This window comes from Paramisgurnus dabryanus, chromosome 4 (genome assembly GCF_030506205.2).
Source record: "Paramisgurnus dabryanus chromosome 4, PD_genome_1.1, whole genome shotgun sequence".
In the NCBI taxonomy this organism is placed as follows: Eukaryota; Metazoa; Chordata; class Actinopteri; order Cypriniformes; family Cobitidae; genus Paramisgurnus; species Paramisgurnus dabryanus.
The window spans coordinates 21,574,552-21,593,925 of record NC_133340.1 but is presented as its reverse complement, the minus strand read 5'-3'; the positions used below and the strand labels follow the sequence as shown (position 1 = coordinate 21,593,925).

The 19,374-nt window shown below is 35.7% G+C and overlaps 2 protein-coding genes across 6 annotated transcripts in view; one reads left to right on the top strand and one right to left on the bottom strand.

Annotated features, from left to right (window-relative positions):
• LOC135760384 (B-cell receptor CD22-like) overlaps positions 1–9,832 on the top strand; it is a 59,610-nt gene extending 49,778 nt beyond the window's left edge. For 3 of the 5 annotated variants that reach the window (XM_073814306.1, XM_073814299.1, XM_073814303.1), the window contains 9 exons: positions 5,125–5,463; positions 5,633–5,890; positions 6,200–6,457; positions 7,929–8,186; positions 8,319–8,576; positions 8,650–8,737; positions 8,879–8,906; positions 8,995–9,221; positions 9,332–9,832. In XM_073814306.1, coding sequence (XP_073670407.1) covers positions 5,125–5,463; positions 5,633–5,890; positions 6,200–6,457; positions 7,929–8,186; positions 8,319–8,576; positions 8,650–8,737; positions 8,879–8,906; positions 8,995–9,221; positions 9,332–9,365 — 1,748 coding nt within the window. In that variant the 3' untranslated portion in view covers positions 9,366–9,832. Of the gene's footprint in view, positions 1–140; positions 402–583; positions 941–1,475; positions 1,734–5,124; positions 5,464–5,632; positions 5,891–6,199; positions 6,458–7,928; positions 8,187–8,318; positions 8,577–8,649; positions 8,738–8,878; positions 8,907–8,994; positions 9,222–9,331 lie in introns of all 5 variants that reach the window. The other 2 variants (XM_073814300.1, XM_065274356.2) reach the window with 2 other exon arrangements.
• A 1,013-nt stretch (positions 9,833–10,845) lies between these two features.
• Positions 10,846–15,780, bottom strand: LOC135786116 (uncharacterized). Its single transcript, XM_073814295.1, has 7 exons — positions 15,325–15,780; positions 13,235–13,546; positions 13,086–13,157; positions 11,798–11,851; positions 11,400–11,513; positions 11,238–11,284; positions 10,846–11,141 (listed from the first exon to the last, which is right to left on the bottom strand). The coding sequence occupies exons 1-7, from the start codon at positions 15,365–15,367 to the stop codon at positions 11,004–11,006; spliced, it is 780 nt and encodes a 259-aa protein (XP_073670396.1). The 5' UTR covers positions 15,368–15,780; the 3' UTR covers positions 10,846–11,003.
• Between the last annotated feature and the right edge of the window lie 3,594 nt (positions 15,781–19,374).

Here is a 19,374-nt window from a genome sequence, read left to right as displayed (position 1 = left end):
GAGAGATTATATCATTAAACTGTGGTCTGATATAAAAGAATGAGATGTCTTATAATATTGATCAAATTCATTATTTAATAACATTGATAAGAGGATTTCAGTATGATGGTTTACTAACAGAGAATTTTTTGTGCTGTCAGACCTGCAGGTGGTGACAGAAAATCAGAAAGTAAAGGTTGGAGATTCAGTGACTCTTACATGTAAAACCACCTGCAGTCTGACTGAAGAAACAACATTCATCTGGTACAGAAACACAGAGAGATTCACTAAAGGAAGAATTACATTGAATCAACTTCACCTGCAGTCAGTCAGACGTGATGATTCAGGAGATTATAGATGTGATGCTGTAAGAGGATCTGAACGTCTTCTCTCCTCTCCTAATGTTCATCTTAATGTTGAGTGTAAGCACACACTGATTCATTAATAACAGTGAAACATTTAACACCCATTAAATCATTCTGTATATTGTTGAGGAGGATTTAAAAAATGGGTCCCAAACATGTCGATAACATATGAAGTGCTTTACAAATTCAAGATTCATGTTCTTGTTGTTGTTCTTTTATTTCTCATCTCTGTGTTTCAGATGATGATCAGCTGGGTTGGGGAGTGAATTACAGCCCTTCATATGTTTGTGCATTAAGAGGCTCAACAGTGAGAATATCTTCTACAATTAAATATCCTAAAGACTATGTGGTCAATAAAGCCGTCTGGACTAAAACTGCTGTGACTGATGGAGAGCCTCCTGACCTGTGTTTGGATCCAGAAAACAGAACAAGAGTTCAGTGTCACAGTGAAAATAAAGACTCTCACAGCATCACTTTGACAGATGTGACAGAAGCTGATAAACACATCTACTACTGCAGATTTACAACAGACTGTGGATACAACTGTAAAAACAATGTATGGAGAGGGATTCCTGGAGTTCAGCTTGATGTCACAGGTAATGAAATAAACCACTGAATCATACTAACACACAGAGAACATGAGATGTTATATTATGTAAATGTGGTTTGATATAAATTCATAAAGTTGATAATGTGATGATATTGATTAAATGATTTCATTATGATCCGTGTGTGATTTTCTTGTCTTTGTTTCTCCTCTTCATTGATTTTAATGATCAGAGGTGGATGAGATTTGTTTCATCCAGACTAAATGTAATCTTTATATTGTTGCAGTCTGTCTATTGATAACATCTGTGAGCAGTTTATTCTGGACTGATATGATATCAAAATTATTCGTCAGGTTAGATGTCTGATGATGCAGTTTCTGAGACATAACATTTGCCCTGCACTAACTATGTTAATTGTTTAATTGGTTTAGTTATAACAATAATTTCCAACAATGCTTGATATTGAATTTTATTTAGATTGCTGCCTGGTTATGATGACAAAGATGATGATGATGATGATGATGATAATACAGAGAGGTTGTTGTTGTTGTTGTTGTTGTTGTTGTTGTTGTTGTGCTGTCAGACCTGCAGGTGGAGACAAATCAGAGAGTGAAAGAGGGAGATTCAGTGACTCTTACATGTAAAACCACCTGCAGTCTAACTGAAGAAACAACATTCATCTGGTACAGAAACACAGAGAGATTCACTAAAGGAAGAATTACATTGAATCAACTTCACCTGCAGTCATTCAGTCGTGATGATTCAGGAGTTTATAGATGTGCTGCTGCTGTAAGAGGATCTGAACGTCTGTCCTCTCCTGATGTTTATCTTACAGTAGTTGGTGAGTCCACACACTGAAATATTTCACACCTTTAAACTCGTTCTTAATTTTGTTTGGAAGTATAAGAATGCTTAAACTTAAATCTTTGGTTTAATGTATAAAGTGCAAAAGAAATGAATGTAAAGGTTTTGTGTCATGTCTTTTATTTTAAAGTCTGATGTCATTTGCCTTTGTTGTTCATGTGCATGGTCTTTGTAGTCTTTGTATTACCCTGCCCTGATTGTCTTCAGGTGTGTCCTGTTACCCTTTATTGTGTCTCCTATATAGTCCACTTATGGATGTCCACAATTTTGTAGTGGTGTCAGAAACAATGAAGTTGTTGAGTGAACAACTTTATTCCCTACATTCGCTCTCTACTTTTTCACTTGCGGTGCTTCTAAATTCTCATTTGTGCATCCTCGTTTCCTTTCTTTGCGTCTTAGCTCCACCCTCCATGATGCAAGCGAGGGGTGTGCGTGATTTTTTCCCCAAACCAGTTCCAGATAGAAGTTTTACTTAAACGATGGCTGAATCTAAAATCGTATACTTACTGAGTAGGTACTGTAGTGAATTTCAATAAGGCAGTACATTAGGGTTGCCACCTTTGATTTGTGAAAAACCGGGACACTCAGATGAAATGTATTTTTGTTTTGTTTTTTGGAGAGGGGATCAACTAATATTTGCAAATATACTATTTTAACAGTTGTTGGACTCTATTCCCTCTCTTACCTATATTTGTCCTGACGTAGATGCACTCCCTGACGTAGATGCAGTCACTCTGGACTTTCTACATTAATACATACATTAAATACACTTTTGTATAAACATTGTGTAAACATATACTGCATAATTATATTCTATTATAAAATATAATCATTTGTACAAATATAGGATATATTCTTTAGCAATTTAAACATGATTACATTTATTATAATAGATTATAAACAACTTTGTTTTGTTTTTGTTAACTTAGTAAATTTGGGCAACCTAAAACTGACATTTCTCACCTCTTTTTCCATGTGTATTTCTCATCCCTTTTTGCTGCCTGCAGAAGTCTCAGCTGTCCCTCAATGAATGCTTTAAACTCCAAGCATGATCATATAAAGTTTAATCTAACTTGAAGTTCAGCTTTGACCAACCCCACTGATTGTTTTAAAAGCTGACTAGCAACTTAACTCAAACTATTTCATCCAGGATGTGTGTGTGGAATCTGTGGATGCGACGCGTGCGACCAACCGACAGCATAGGTAGTTGCTAGGCGATTAGTTGAGCTTCCAATCAAATAAAAGTAAACGCCTGGCCAATGCACTGTGTTACCTGTTTTATTTTACCCGGTTACGGACACAGGATTGGATGAACACAGAAACAGTGGAAGGAAACACTTTAATTTGAAACCAGGAAATTCTGCTTTAAAAGTTCATTTTCACAAAAAACCGGTACAATTCGTGTCCCGGGAAAGAATAGAAGTTTTCTGGGACTGTGACTCAAAAAAGAGAACAATCCCGGGAAAACCAGGACGGGTGGCAACGCTACAGTACGTACGCTTGCGTTAGTATGGACCAGATGGACAGCATCCGCCATGTTGACGTTATCATGTGACCTCTGACGTAGTAGACTTGTTCGAGTTCATGCGGAACCACAAGAACCGACAGGAGGATGACATCACAATACCACAAGAGCGACTTGAAATCAGACTTCTCCATATGATTTCGGGAATTGCTCTCACGGTACTTTGATGTCATCCACCTGTTGGTTCTTGCAGCGGTGCATGAACTCAAACAAACCTAATAACAGGCATGAAAACGTATGCGTTTTTATGAGGGACAGGTGCACTAATATAACTGCATCAGTAACTTGACAACTCTACTTCGGTCTCTGTCAGTGTTACAGATATTATATTACACATTATTTTTGGACAAAAATAAGTAAAACAAGCAAAAATTTTGAGTAACCAATACATGAAACTGGCACGAAAAAGAAAGTCGTATCACAGACAGAAGAAACACATCACTTAAACACTCAAAACATTTCGAGCTGAAATCAAATACAGTCAGATTAATCATTCTAATCATATCTGCGCTACTCACCTGACCAACGGTGAGCTTGAACTGCTTCACTGAAGAAGCTGCTTTGAAGGCTCTGTTGAGGGCTTAAAACACCAACGAGCACTTTCATTGTTCAACTAATCATATTTCTTTCTGCCCCTGAGAACTAAAGTAAAACTCCTACTGTATCTGAACAGGTTTAGGGAAAAAATCAGGCGAGGGGCATCGCAACAACGGAGGAGACGAAGCATTCAAGGGCCAATGGCATACAGAGGTTAGCATTGCTACTTTGTAGGTGTAAGCAAAAATAGGTAATTGAAATGTGGCCCTCTTTATGATGTCATAAGGAGCTCTTATTATAATAATAACGCCCCCTTAATGCTTTTCACTTCATGTATTGTCTTTTACAGACTTTAATGTGAAATATACATGGAAATTAATTTGTATGTATTTCTGATTGTTTTGGCAAGTCAGATCACAGACTAATTTAAATATTTTGAGTTTTGACACCGAGGGCCTATACCATGAAGCCGGTTTAGTTGGTAAGCCAGGTTTGTTAAGCATTATTTTGTGCAAATCCTGGGTTTTGGGTACCATGAAAGTAGCTTGTACCAACAAGGCCTGCACATTGGCTTGGTTTTGTCAACTTGAAACTAATCCTGTAACCCCGAGTTTGTTTAACCATTTTGATGGTACCAGGTTGTCTGTTTTTGTCTACCGGCTCAGGTGTTATTTAAACGTGCTTCGCCGCTGCATCAGTGCGGATCATGAGAGATGTGTTAGCTTTATGTAATGCCTATTTTATTTTGTTAATACAGATAAACGAGACAGACACGGAAAATGAAACGGAGAATATTTATTATATGCAGTGCTCTGCGGAAAATGAAGCGTATAATGCCATTTTAACAGCAAACAGCAATAGCTCTGTCTTTGTAAAGTGTTGTTAGCGTGAAAATCAGACTTTTTCCATGTTTAAGTGCTAGAATCCCCCTTTCATATGTAAAGCGCTTTGAGTACTGAGAAAAGCACTATATAAATGTAACAAATTATTATATTTTTATTAATGTTCTGTAAAAAAATTTCTGTAGAAAACACAATTCATTTATTTGGCTTAGATGTTGATGTTTTGTTTCATTTTAAAGGTGCAGTCCAGCGTTTTTCCTTTTACTCTCTGTCACCATCTCTGTTCGAAATCTGCAATTGCAGCTATTTGCGGAATTATCAACTTTATGTGAGTTGTACATCGGCACGAAACAGCGCAGATCAACACAATGTGTTGAGGAGAACCTGTCAATCACCGGCATGAATGAAATCGTCTTAAGTCGATAAATTGTGATTTATTTATTGCCTATATTTGTGTGTTTCAGTTGTTGATCAGCAGGATTGGGGAGTGAATTACAGCCCTTCATATGTTTGTGCATTAAGAGGATCAACAGTGAGAATAACCTGTACTTTAAAATATCCATCTGGCTATGTGTTCAATAAAGTCTTCTGGACTAAAGCTGTTGAATCTCAAGTGGAACACCCAAACCTGTGTCTGGACCCAACATACAAAAGAGGAGTTTGTCAAAGTGAGAATGAAAACCCTTTCAGCATCACTTTGACAGATGTGACAGAAGCTGATAAACACATCTACTACTGCAGATTTACAACAGATGAAGATGGTAAATGGACAGGAGTTCCTGGAGTTCAGCTTGATGTCACAGGTAATGAAATAAAAAACACAATCATATTAACACACAGAGGACATGAGAGATTATATTATGAAAAATTGATCTAGTTTATTCTGTAATGACATTGATCAGTGAATTTCACTATGATTATGGACTAACAGAGAGTTTGTTGTTGTTGTTGTTGTTGTTGTTGTGCTGTCAGACCTGCAGGTGGAGACAAATCAGAAAGTGAAAGAGGGAGATTCAGTGACTCTTACATGTAAAACCACCTGCAGACTGACTGAAGAAACAACATTCATCTGGTACAGAAACACAGAGAGATTCACTAAAGGAATAAAAACATTGAATCAACTTCACCTGCAGTCAGTCAGTCGTGATGATTCAGGAGTTTATAGATGTGTTGCTGTAAGAGGATCTAAACGTCTTCTGTCCTCTCCTGATGTTTATCTTAGTGTTGAGTGTAAGTACTCACTGCTTCATTAACACAATAATGTTTTTACGAATTCAGATTAGTCAGAATTGTTTCACGCAAACAATTTATGATGATCAGGACCAACGTACATTTTTTTTTTACATTTATTAATACCACTGTAGCAATACTGTATGTAAAATTGTTTATTGATTTAGTAATATGAATATTTTGTCTGGATTTCGTCTTTATCAGATTGTTTGTGCATATTGTTTGTGTTAATTTTAGTAAGTGTTGATAATTAAAATAAAAAAATCATGGGATAAATTACATAATACTGAATAATACTTTTACATTTAGATCCTCCTGAGAAAACTTCAGCATCCATCAGTCGATCTGGTGAAATAGTGGAGGGTGAATCAGTGACTCTGACCTGCAGCAGTGAATCAAATCCACCTGTTTACAACTACAACTGGTTTAAAGGAGAAAAGTTAGTGGGATCTGGACAGATCTACAGCATCACGAGTATCAAATCAGATCACAGTGGAGAATACAAGTGCAAGTCCAGAAATAAACATGGACATAAATATTCAGATGCTGTGGTGCTGAATGTGATGTGTAAGCAGCAGTGTTGTAGCTGTTTTTCATGTTATAAATTAGGGCTGCACGATTAATCGAAAAAGAATCACGATCTCGATTCATACATGTATGCGATCTTCATTTTAAATGACGGCGATTCACTTGCATATACAGTATTTCCCTGTATTCAGATTCTGCGTTTACGTGTTCACGTATTTAGATTACAATCCAAGAATATCAGTCAAACTTGCTAACACACACTCATACAGGGTAAAACCAAACCCTATTCATTCACCAATCAGACCCGATCGTTTCTTTCCTCTCTCTCATCTCATTTGCGGCGTTCCGCTGTCACTCGCGTGACGTATAACAAGGCGGCAGACCTAAACACAGTCGTTTACTTGGTGGATTTGGAGCGGCAATTTTCACCAAAAAGAGAGGATTAACGAGCGTCATTGTGGAAAATCCTGGTGGCGACGGAGAAACTGAAGATGCAACAACAATGGTTCCGAAAGAAGGCAAGGAAATTATTTAACTCAGGACTTACCTTAATCGGAAGGCTGGAACCTGCGGAGGTCGCATATGCAGGCTGTATACGTCATCAAGCCTGGTTCATTTGAGTTAACGGAGCATTACATTCGCAAGTCATAAACATACTTCAACAATTTATTATTAACTAAAAATATTAGTCATCTTTATAACGTTAATTGTTAATATTCTGAAATTATGATGCGCAGTTTAGAAATGCGACCTCCATAGAGGCTGCAGCCTTCAGATTGAGAAACGGTCTCTGTGTCACCGCCACAAGCTCTCCATTAGAAAGGGTTTTTCGCACGAGGGGAACATTGTTACATGTCTGCGTTTCTCTCTGATGCCTCAAAATGTTGATCGTTTAGTCTTTTAAAGGTTTAACGTTAGTGTTTTTAAAGTTTTAATGTTGGCCAGTTTGATAGTACAAAAAGCACAGGTGCAATTTAACAGCTAACGTTAACAAATTTTAAATTACTCAAAATTTTAAGGGGTCTAAAATAAGAAAGACTTTTAAGACACGGTATTATAACTGAAAGTCCTGTAGCACGTTTTTTTTTTTAGTTAAGTGCATAATAAATGTTTTTGTAAAAAAAAAAGAGAATCGGGTGAGAGAATCGGGATCTCAATTCCCATGGAAAAAAAATCGTGATTCACATTTTAGCTTGAATCGTGCAGCCCTATTATAAATATTGATATTGTCAACTTTAAAGATGTCTGTGTGCTAGAACCAGACCTTTCAACTCCTCTATATTTTCTAAACACCAATGAGCTAATAGATTTTCAACACTGTAAATAAAGCTGCTTTGATTTTATTCAACTTTGTTATGCAACTTAATTCAACTTACTATTATAAGTTTTGACTAGATATAAGTTGGCATAACTTATAAAAACAAGTAAAAAATTTTACGTAACATAAAACATGTTATATGATATAATTTATTTACAGCAAGTATATTTTTTTCATTTAAATATCTTGCAGATGCACCAAGAAATGTTTCGGCATCCATCAGTAGATCTGGTAAAATAATGGAGGGTGATTCAGTGAATCTGACCTGCAGCAGTGAATCAAATCCACCTGTTCAGATCTACAGCTGGTTTAAAGGAGAAAAGTCAGTGGGATCTGGACAGATCTACAGCATCACGAGTATCAGATCAGATAACAGTGGAGAATACAAGTGCAAGTCCGGAAATAAACATGGAGAGAAAGATTCAGATGCTGTGATGCTGGATGTGATGTGTAAGAGTTTTAGACGTGACTTGTATTATGGAAATTTTGATTTGCGGTTTAGTATGAAGAAATACATACATATACATTTTATACAAATATTTTAAATTAATTAAAATTATATTTTGTTTCATTCTGTTGTAGATGCACCAAGAAATGTCGTGGTGTCCATCAGTGGATCTGGTGAAATAATGGAGGGTGATTCAGTGAATCTGACCTGCAGTAGTGAATCAAATCCACCTGTTCACAACTACAGCTGGTTTAAGGAGAATGAAACATCATCTGTTGGATCTGGACAGACGTACAGCATCACTAACATTAACTCCAGAGACAGTGGATGGTTTTACTGTGAGGCTCAGAATGAAGTCGGATCTCAGAGATCTGCTGCTATATCAGTCAAAGGTAAATGCATTATTACAGATATGAATGTCCTCTTTTACCGAACAAAGTGATCTTTATACACATCTTGTTTCAGGGGTTCAGAGTTCTGCTCTGTACGCCGTTTCTGGGATTGTGGGATGCCTCTTGTTGGTTATCATCATTTTCATCATACTGTATAAATGGTAACTATTAAGCACATTAATAACATGAAAGCACACATTAGTATTAGAGCTGTTTTTATGTTCCTCATTTTTATAGCTCTATAAAACATTTTAGTGAATTTTTCAATAACGTATTTTTACAATAATAAATGTGTTTTTCAGGAAAAAGAGAAAAAATGGTGAAGATCAGGCAAGTCGGCAAAAACAGTTATATTTTTTGCATTTATTAATTTACTCTCACCAATATAATGTGATCGTTTTATTGTTCAACACTGCAGGACAAAAGTCTTAACAGAGCAGCAGGATCAGCTTCACCCAATGATGTTCCACTTTACTCAATAGTAGAATTATCAACCAATCAGATTGAAGCCTTAAAATCTGCTGATACGGATGATGTTCAGTACGCCAGTGTCCGACACATTAGAAAGAAAGAGTTGAATGATTATGAAGAAATGGACTGCCAGTATATGAACTTTAAAAAGCATCCTACCTCTGATCCTCACAGGTGCGTAGCATTTATTGAACTCTTAATAACAGTTGTGTGAAACATTTTAATGAATGAGGTTTGATAGATCTAAAATGGCTCATTAAAGTGTTTTTGACTGTTTTCCCCAGCTCCGCTGATGTGATCTACAGTTCACTCAAATGATCAACATGTCAAAGCTTTCAGACAGGATCCAACAGTCACAACAGACAGAAACTCATCTGCAACTAAATCTGCTGTATTTATCAAGATCTTAATTTATTAATTAATTGAGTTAACAGGTTTACCTAATGGAGACATAGCATAGATGTATATGTAAATAATCTTTTATATAGTGTGACTACTGATAAGTAATAAAATAAAATGTTACCATTGTTGGGATAGCCTTTATTTAGGATTAGATTTAGGATATTTTATGTACCAAGAAAAGCTTTATTTCTTTCAGTGTAAATTGTTGCAATGTAATGTAAATATTCAGCATCTTGTTTAAATATGAAAAAAACCTTTTTTGCTAAGTAGCCTAATAAAATCATTGTTCGAAAGCCTTGTTAAACATTAAAAAAATCACATTCAGCAATGCCTTTAATAGGCTGTAATATAAAAAAACAGCTTTTTAGATCACTCTAAAAATGGCTGGGTTATTTTTAACCATAATGGGTAAATATTGGACAAAACACACTGCTGGGTTAAAGTTTTAACCCAACTGCTGGGTTATTATGCCCCATCGGTGCATGAAAACAACCCAACATTTGGTCATTTTTAACCCAGCATGTGTTCTGTCCAATATTTACCCATAATGGGTCAAAAATAACCCAGCCATTTTTAGAGTGATATTAGAAAATGCAATAGTTTTTATTTTTGTAAGTTGTTTTTAAGGAACATTTAGGAAATCGGATATCTAATGACCATTATTTGGAAAATGTTTTATATACTGTGTAATTCAAAATGATCTTTAAAGGGGCCATGGCATGAACATGTTAGCATTGCCACTTTGTAGGTGTGAGCAAAAATTAGGTCATTGAAATTTAACCCTCCTTATGATGTCATAAGGAACGCTTATTATAATAATACCGCCCCCTTAATCTGCACTATCCAACCACAGCACTGCCATTTAGTGCAGAGAGAAAGAGAGAGAAAAAATATTGACAGCACAATTGAGTTTGAATTGCATCAAACCACCATCATTGTGATCAGTGTTTGCACTTCATCTGCATTCATTTGCATTTTAAATGACACACCCAAAACGACACATTTTTGCTCACACCTACAAAGTGGCAATGCTAACATTTTCATGCCATGGGTCCTTTAAGATGTAAAATAAATATTTGGTGTCCCAAGAGTACACATGTGAAGTTTTAGCTCAAAATACCATATAGATAATTTATTATAGCATGTTAAAATTGTGTGAGCAAAAATTTGGCATTTTGGGTGTGTCCTTTAAAAATGCAAATGAGTGGATGAAATTCAAACACTGATTGCAATGATGCCGCTTTGTTGTAATTGAAACTTATGCTGCATTTACACAAACCGCGGTAGAGGCGTGAAGCGCGAGTGATTTCAATGTTAAGTCAATGTGCAGACGCGTTGGCGCGTCAGTAGGTTCGTCCAATACCGATTATTGGCCGATATTTTGATGCATCTCTTATCATTTTCAGTACAACAGTAATATGATAATATTAATATTATTAACAGTAATATTAATGAGGAAATGTAAAAAAAAATATTCTGGGCTTTTGAGAATTGATAAAGAATCAACCACATAAAAACAGTTAATCAAAAATCGATTTTTGTGCCCAGTTCTAGTTAGGATCTGCCATAGTGTTGACATGTATTCACGTAGACCGGATCTGTTTGCCTCTGAAAGCCTTTAGTCTTGTTTTTAGATTTCTCTGTGGTTGCATTCGGTCTCTCTTGTGGATCATTCTCATAATCACAGTTGCTCTGAATTAAACACATAAAAAGTTAATATTCTGAAACAATAATAATGTTTACAGTGTACTGTAGTAGACCTGCAGGTCATCTAGTTGTGTCACTCACCTCCTCGATTTTATAATCATTAGCCGTGTGTGTAGATGGTGCTGACACTGAAATGAGCCAAAGAAAATATGTCCTCTGAAATGAGTTTGTTGTTATATATTATTTTGATATTAAAATGTTATTGATTTATGTTATGCAGGTGTGTGCATGAGTGTTTCACACCTGCTGATGTCTGTACTCTCTTTTTGTACCAAAAAATGCAGACCAGTACAACAGAAAATACAATCACAGCTAGAAGCCCAGCTCCGACCGCATAGAGGACAGAATCTGCATGGACTGGAAATAATGCACAGATAAAGAAGATATGAGGAGGGGTTGATATTTTGTCTTTCACTTTTTAACAGTTCTAGACACTGTCTGCTTCAGTAAATATCATAATCTGTCGCTGACTATTTAAATGGGAACAGTGCACAGTATTTTACAGTATAGAAAGGAGATTGTTTTCTTTCCATCTGATATTCATAGTGATAGTCATTAAAACAAAAAGAAAGTCAGTATTATAAGTCACTGCAAAGAATGTGATGAGAATTAATATTATTTAAAAAAAGAAACTAGCTCACCTGCTTTTGTGTCTTTGTCAGTAAAAGCATCAGGTGATGATGCATTGACAACACCTTAAAATGGAGTAGAAAGCAAAATCATTTAACCGTTACTACTGAAACAATTCTGAAAGCTCTTTTTAGCGAGGCATGGCTCAAACAAGCATGTTGTTTTTGTGCAGAGCAAGCTCCAAAAGTTTGAAGGTTTTTTTTATTAGTCAAAAGTAGCTGTAGTCCACACCTTCAAATGTATTATATTAACGAGACTCCATGTGTGCTAAAACCTGACTCCAGTTAGCTTTTTTGAGCTCATTAACTCAAAGGTTCACATACTTTTTCCACAAGCACAATGAGATTTTTGGATTCAATAAGGAGATGAAAGATCAGATTTGTTTGTGTAATCATTTTTAGACACATTATGTGAAGTTTTAGCTCAAAATACCCCACAGTTAATTTATTATAGCACGTTAAAATTGCCACTTTGTAGGAGTGAGCAGAAATGTGCCATTTTTGGGTGTGTCCTTTAAAATGCAAATGAGTGGATGAAATGCAAACACTGATACAAAACTAAGTTACTGGTTTGTTCTTTTTCACGTTTTCTAGGTTGATTAAAGCACTGGGGACCCAATTATATCACAAACACATGGAAAAATATTAATTAATATTATTTAAATCCTATTTGTCCTATTTTGATTCTTACCATTGTCGCTTCGGTTTAGGGTTAGATTTACATAAAATGACATCCTTACCCAAACCCAACTTTAACCCTTACGCCAGGTGACAGTGTTTTAAAATTTAGAAAATATAAAAAAAATAATCCGAAAAAAAAAAATAGTATAAGACAGTATTTAAAGTGACATCCTAACGCAAACACCAAATCTAACCCTAAAGCGAAGCGAAAATGGTTTGAAAATATGAAAAAGCAGTTGAGTAACCAATATGTGACAATGACACATAAACAGAATTTCGTTAGACGAATTTATCACAAAAAAGAATTAAAATGTATGTGACTATAGGTACATAATTTTGTGAGACTGGGTAGCAGCAAACATATTTATTTCTGCTGTAAAGTTGGGAATTTTAACATTGGGGTCTATGGGATTGACTCTCTTTTGGAGCCAGTCTCTAGTAGCCAGTCAACGAATTGCAGTTTAAGTCATTCCAGTGTTGGGTGCACCTTGTCAAAAACAGCTTGTTGGAGAACAACAACAAACTATGTTTTTAATTGACTTTTAACTTGACGATTAACACAGAAATCCAAATAAAAACTCAGTTATTAAGTGATGGACAGAGTTGTGTGTTTCAGTACCTGGTGTGCTGGTTTCACTGGTTGAGGATGTGGAATCTGTTTGTGTGGTCAGGAAAATCTCAGAAACGATCCCTGTTAAAGATGCTGTTTGTGTGTTAATTTGTTAAATTGAAAGTAAGTTGGCAGTGCATTACTTATATTTCTTTTACCTTTAGATACTTTCAGATTGACTTCATGATATGTGTCTTTACCGACTCTGTCCACTCCACACCAGTAAATCCCAGAGTCTGACTCCTGTAGATCAGTGATGGTCACTGTGAACGTTCCTGTCCCATAATCCTTCAGTGCAAATCTCCTGTTAGGTGAACGATCAGATGAAACTAGAATATCTCGGTTTTTACATGGATCTCTGCAGAAATACTTTCTGTTGTTCAGGGCATAAGCATGAGAGCATGAAACTATGATGTATTGTCCTGTGTATCCATGGATAGAAATATCATCAGTAGTTGAAGTCTTGATTTCTGTAAAATAAGATAAAACATTTTGTCTGTTTTGTTGACCCTCCTCCCTTCGCTACACTTTAAATCCTTGTACATTCTTTTGTTTCTGGTTAGAGCACTTGTTTTAGAAGAGCAAACCATAAAGAAAGGTTTGATTCTGGGTTAGGCATCCATATTTATTACTTGTATTGACACACAGCACTTACTTGGAAAATTACATGTGAACTATCACTTCCTCTATAAGATTTCAGTTATTCTTTTGAACAAATACCTGTTTATATATTTACTTGAAAGTTCTACATTAAATGCATGATTTCTTGTTTTTTTTAAGGCTGTTAATTTAACCCATTAATTATGAGGGGAAATGAATGCGTTCAAAACTTTACAACGCTTTTAATGCCCCGATCGAGTCAGTGCTGCATCGTCATTTTAAGTTTATCATTTCACATGCTGTGAGGCCTTGCCAATTTAAATATTTAAAGGGCACCTAATTCATTGCTAAAAAACAACATTATTTTGTATATTTGGTATAATACAATAAGTTTGGTTTATGGTTAAAAAAAACATTATTTTCCACATATCGTATATTTTTGATATCCCTGTCTTCTTAAAACACATTGATTTTGTACAAAGCTCATTGATCTGAAAAGCGCTGTGTCCCTGATTGGCCAGCTAATCTGTACGTTGTGATTGGCCTGAATACCTCTGACGTCAGCCGGAAAAGTGACGCTCCTTACCATGTTTAAAAGATTCACTCACAATGCAATGCTAACAGGAGTTAACTTACAGGCTGTGAGTCCACGCGGGAGGAATTATGATAATGTCGGTCTTATCTACGTCACCAATCACAGGAAGTAAAATGTTGCCTACAATCTGTGTGTTTGTTGTTGCCCAAGTAATGAGATTTACGTTGGAGATGATAACTCGCGTCATTGTTTACTTTGGGGTTTGTACCTTTTGCATATGATAAACATGAACTAATACACACATACATACCAAAGGAAATGTAAAATTGTGAATCGGAGGACAGGTGCTCTTTAAGCACAAGATAACCCAAAACAAATCTCGATGCAGTACTAAAACGCTGTTTGACAAGTTTTGTGTTTGCGCACATCTAAAGCGAGAGACATCTCAAGACTCCAGACAATGTGCAAGTACGCGTAAATTCAAAATACAGCTTGCAAATGTTGTTTTTGGAATTAAACTGACATAATTACACAAAATTATCTTAAAATACAACAAATATTCTTTTAAACACATTCTGAATCTATGCAGTGAATAATTAAAATGCATACAGATCCATCCTTGCACTCTTAAAGTGACAGGAAATCTGATGCTCTTTGTTTGTAATGGTATTTAAACAATGGACAAAGAAAAAAAAACATTTATTTGTCTTGACTGATTAACATGTGTAACTTTAATAAGTATATATATTTAATAATAATAAATCTATATTTAATGTATACAGTAAAGAATATGCAGTATTATTTTACATGTAATTTCTGTACCTAAAAAAACTACAGACAATCCTGAAAAACATAAAAGCACTGTTTATTTTATCAAATTTAAGGGGAAGTATCTCTTTTTAAGTTACATGTCAATATTTATGTGTTATTAAATGTGATGAATTAAATTATTAATCAACACATCATGTAATTAATTAAATCACAATTCTGAATTGCTTCACAGTCCTACTATTCTTTCATTCGAAGTAGTTTTAGGTGTTGTAAGGAATCACCACCTTACACTCGCTCTCATTGTGCCAACCAAAAAAAATTGTTCCCAGAGGGAGAACTGACCTGACAGAAATATCCAGTATGAGAGAATGCAAAAGAGCTTCATTTTGAGCACTAATCCCCTTGTTTTCTTCTGTAAAGTCCAGTTTCAATTATATTGTCTGCTATAAGCTGAATGTCCTGTATTACACGGTACTGATGAACTTGTGTTATACATGTAGTTCACTGGTAAACATGTTTGTGTCTTTAGTTCTCAAACTTTCACATGTATGCTAGTTTCTAGACACCCACCCTGAAACCTGAACGCTTCCTCTTGTACACTCTTGATAGGGTGAGACATTCCCAGTTTGTGCTGTAATTAGGGCTACACGATTAATTGTAAAAGAAAGATCATGATCTCAATTCAAACACCAATCTCATTCATAACCTTTGGCAGAAATCTTACCTGAAAATTTATAAATGCGTTGGGGAAGTCAGAGCAGTCTTCAAGTAAAGGGGGATTTTTAAACAGTGGGTTGCAATGACACTTGGTTCACCTGCAAGTTTCTGCGCAATCACAATCTGTCGTTTAAACATGCTGTTTAAAGGGATCATATTATGAGATTTTGTTTTAAAGATTTAAAATAATTCTTTGGTGTCTTAAGAGTGCGTATGTGTAGTTTTCGCTCAAAATATCACACAGATAATTTATTATAACATGTAAAAATGGCCACTTTGTAGGTACGACCTGATTTTGCAGAGTCCGACGCGTTCCTGGGTCAACAAGGGAGGGGCTTCGAAAAAAAGGGGGAAATGTAGTCGGCGATTCACTTTTTTCCCCTTAAAGGTTGGGTTTTACTGCTCGACAGCTTATAAAAACTTATTTCTGGGTTCTTTGGCTTGTTAGCTGTACATATTGTCACACAGCAGCTTTTAGGCATTATTCGTTTTTTTGTTATAAGCCAGAAATGACAAGGAGGCAGCCTCTCGCAATCCAAAGTCAATGGAGACGATTGGATTGTTTTCCCCCCCGGTGGGCGTGTTTTTCAAATTTGCATAACTGCGCTCTGTCTCTATGGTTTTGCAAACATCACTGGGTTGTTACTTTTTAACGTTTTCTAGGTTGATAGAAGGGAACCTTGGGGACTCACATAGAGCACTTAAACATGGAAAAACATGGACCGCTTTAAAGGGGTAATATTGTGAGTTTTTTTAAAGATGTAAAATAAATATTTGGTGTTTTCAGAGTGCGTATGGGAAGTTTTAGTTCAAAATACTCCACAGATAATTTATTATAGAATGTTAAAGTAGTCACTTTGTAAGCCTGAGCAAAATTGTGTTGTTTTTAGGTGTGTCCTAAAATGCAAATGAAATGCAAACACAGATCGCAATGATGGTGGTTTGTTGAAATTGAAATTCAATTGTGCTGTCAATTCTATTTTAAGAGAGAGAGATTTTGATAGATGTCATCTGCCTGGCCCATGTTGAGCATAAAATTCTCATAGACTGAAAGTTTGTGGTTCTTTAGGGTTCTTGGATTTTATCTCTTTGCTGTTTGGTGTGCCTTGGAAATCATTTTCATATGTGTCATCATCAGATGTCTTTATTCTCTTCCTGTACCGATAAACAGCAACCAGTAAACATATAAGAACGATGACTGCGATCAGACCACCAATAGCATAAAGTGAGATGTTAACAGCTTCTGGAGAAAGAAAACAAAAAGTTTGCTGCTGTTAAATCTACATACATCCTTTTTTGTAAGACATCAAACTAAGTGGCAAATGTGCATGTAAATCAGATACTTCAACACCACTCAATTTATAATGAGCAGCAAAAAACAAATTATTTTTAAACAGATGTGAACAAAAAATCTACTTTAGATTTTGTTTTTACAGAAAACACAGTTGTTACCCGTCATTGAGGATGAGGTTGTGATGTCATTAGATGTTGAGTATTTGGAGGTTCTGCTTGATGTGGCAAATTGAGATTCTGGTTGTGATGTTGCTGTAGAAAGCGGTTGAGTTGTGTCTAATGTGGTGTAGGTTGGTGTAATGGCTTGGTTGTTTGGAAGAAAAGTGAAAAAACAGAACAAATAGGGGAATAAAAAAGTGTTGCTGTAAATGTGGCAAATGTGCTAAATGAGTTAATTCTACACCAGTTTTTAGTATTAGCAACAGGTTAATATTCAGTATATTGAGTATAATGACTTCTGTAGCACAGTATAAATTATTTTAAAACAAATGTGAATAATGCATCTACTTTAGATCTTGATTGTGAAAACACAGATGTTACCCGTCAGTGAGGATGAGGTTGTGATGTCGTCAGGGGTTGAGAATCTGGAGGTTCTGCTTGATGTGGAAAATGGAGTTTCTGGTTGTGGTGTTGAAAATGGATGCGTTGTGTCTAATACAGTTGAAGTATGTATAATGGCTTGAAAGGTGTACGTTTGAAAGAACATTTTAATTCATTAATATGGAAATAAAAGAATGTGGTTGTAAATTTACAGTACAAATTTTTTTTTCAAAGAAACACTGTGTCATTTTTACCTTTAAATACTCTCAGATTGACCTTTATATATGTGTCTCTACCATATCTGCTCACTCCACACCAGTAAACCCCAGAGTCTGACACCTGTAGATCAGTGATGGTCACTGTGAACGTTCCTGTCCCAAAATCTGTCAGTCTGAATCTCCCGTTAGGTGACCGATTAGATGATACACGAATATCTTTATTATTACACGGATCTCTGCAGAAGTACTTTATGTTGGTTGAAGCCCAGCTGTGGCCACATGAAATGATAACATTGTTTCCACTGAATCCATGCTTAATAAGGTCTGTTGATGAAACTCTAATCCCTGGTAAAAAATTAAATAGATTTATGTCTTTCCTTCTCTCTTTCTGTCAAGCACATTTCTTATTTCAAACATTATTATAAACTCAAAGTTACACAAGCACAACGTAAACATGGTGTATTTTTACATAGGCATATATTTTTAATTTTGTAATCTTACATTTCAAATACGATGTTAGAAAGCATTCACAAATTTTGCTCTAACATTCACAAATTAGATTATAGCAGATAATAAAGTGTTTGAAGAGATTTTAAGGGCACAGGGAGAAGAAACGCACCATTATTTATCTTATATTACAACGAGTTTATCTTTATCTTTATTGACAAAAGTTCCAGCAGTTAAAAAAACTGAACCCGCAGCTAAATACAACATCGATACTTGTCCTTCTTAGAGAGGCTGAACAAAGTTAAAAACAGCCTATTTTTGGCATGGTGACAACAACACTACCGATGCAGAACAAGCAGACCTCACACCCCTTTTTTGGGCATGCCAGTCATTGTGGTTCTTAGTGTTTTCTTGATTTGAGGTGGACTTTTTTGTACTATTTCAGTTCTTTTTAAAGCTCAAGCAACAATGTTACACAATAACTACATGTGAAAAGGCATAATAGTAACCCTTTGAAGTCTGTGATGCTGTGAAATCTGTACAGACTGAAAAACTAATTTCTTTTTTTTTACAATTGTGTGCGTGTAGTCTACTTAAGTGTATCGCAGATGTGTGATCAGCTTATTGGATGCTGTTTCTGAGATTATAAGAATAGCATTTTCACCATTTACTAGAGAAAGAAAAGTCATACCGTGCATTTATTTTCTCCCACAACTGATTTAACTCAAAACCCACCAAAGATAGCAACAGGCTCCAGGGTGGATCCGTCCCGGAGTCTATTGTTATCTGAGAATGGAAAAGCTCTATGCTGCATTAATAATGAAATATTCTAATTTACAAACTTTTGAGGCACTGAGCAAACTGAAAAGTTGGACTGCGCTCTAGAGCCAAAGTCTTAAAAACTGAAAAAAGTACTGACCTGTCAGAAACATGCAGATGTGCACAACATAGCAGATCTTCATTTTGAGTTTCCAGCACATTTAAATAAGGGTTTTACAGTAGATAATCTCACTTAGATGTGGTGTATGTCAAGGAAGTGTAAGAATATCACCTTGTATTAAAACACCCAGAATCCCCTCCTCTTTAACACGTTTCTGTTAACTCCTTGCATCTTTCAGTGTGTGGTATAAAGCCTGCAGAATACAGACAGTAAAGATCAGGAAGTAAACAATGAAGA

Coding starts and splice junctions, on each gene's coding strand:
- LOC135786116 (XM_073814295.1), bottom strand. CDS start 15,367: ATGAAGCTCTTTTGCATTCTCTCATACTGGATATTTCTGTCAG. Junction 13,158..13,234: donor CAATCTGAAAGTATCTAAAG/GTAAAAGAAATA, acceptor CATCTTTAACAG/GGATCGTTTCTGAGATTTTC. Junction 11,142..11,237: donor ATGATTATAAAATCGAGGAG/GTGAGTGACACA, acceptor TGTTTAATTCAG/AGCAACTGTGATTATGAGAA.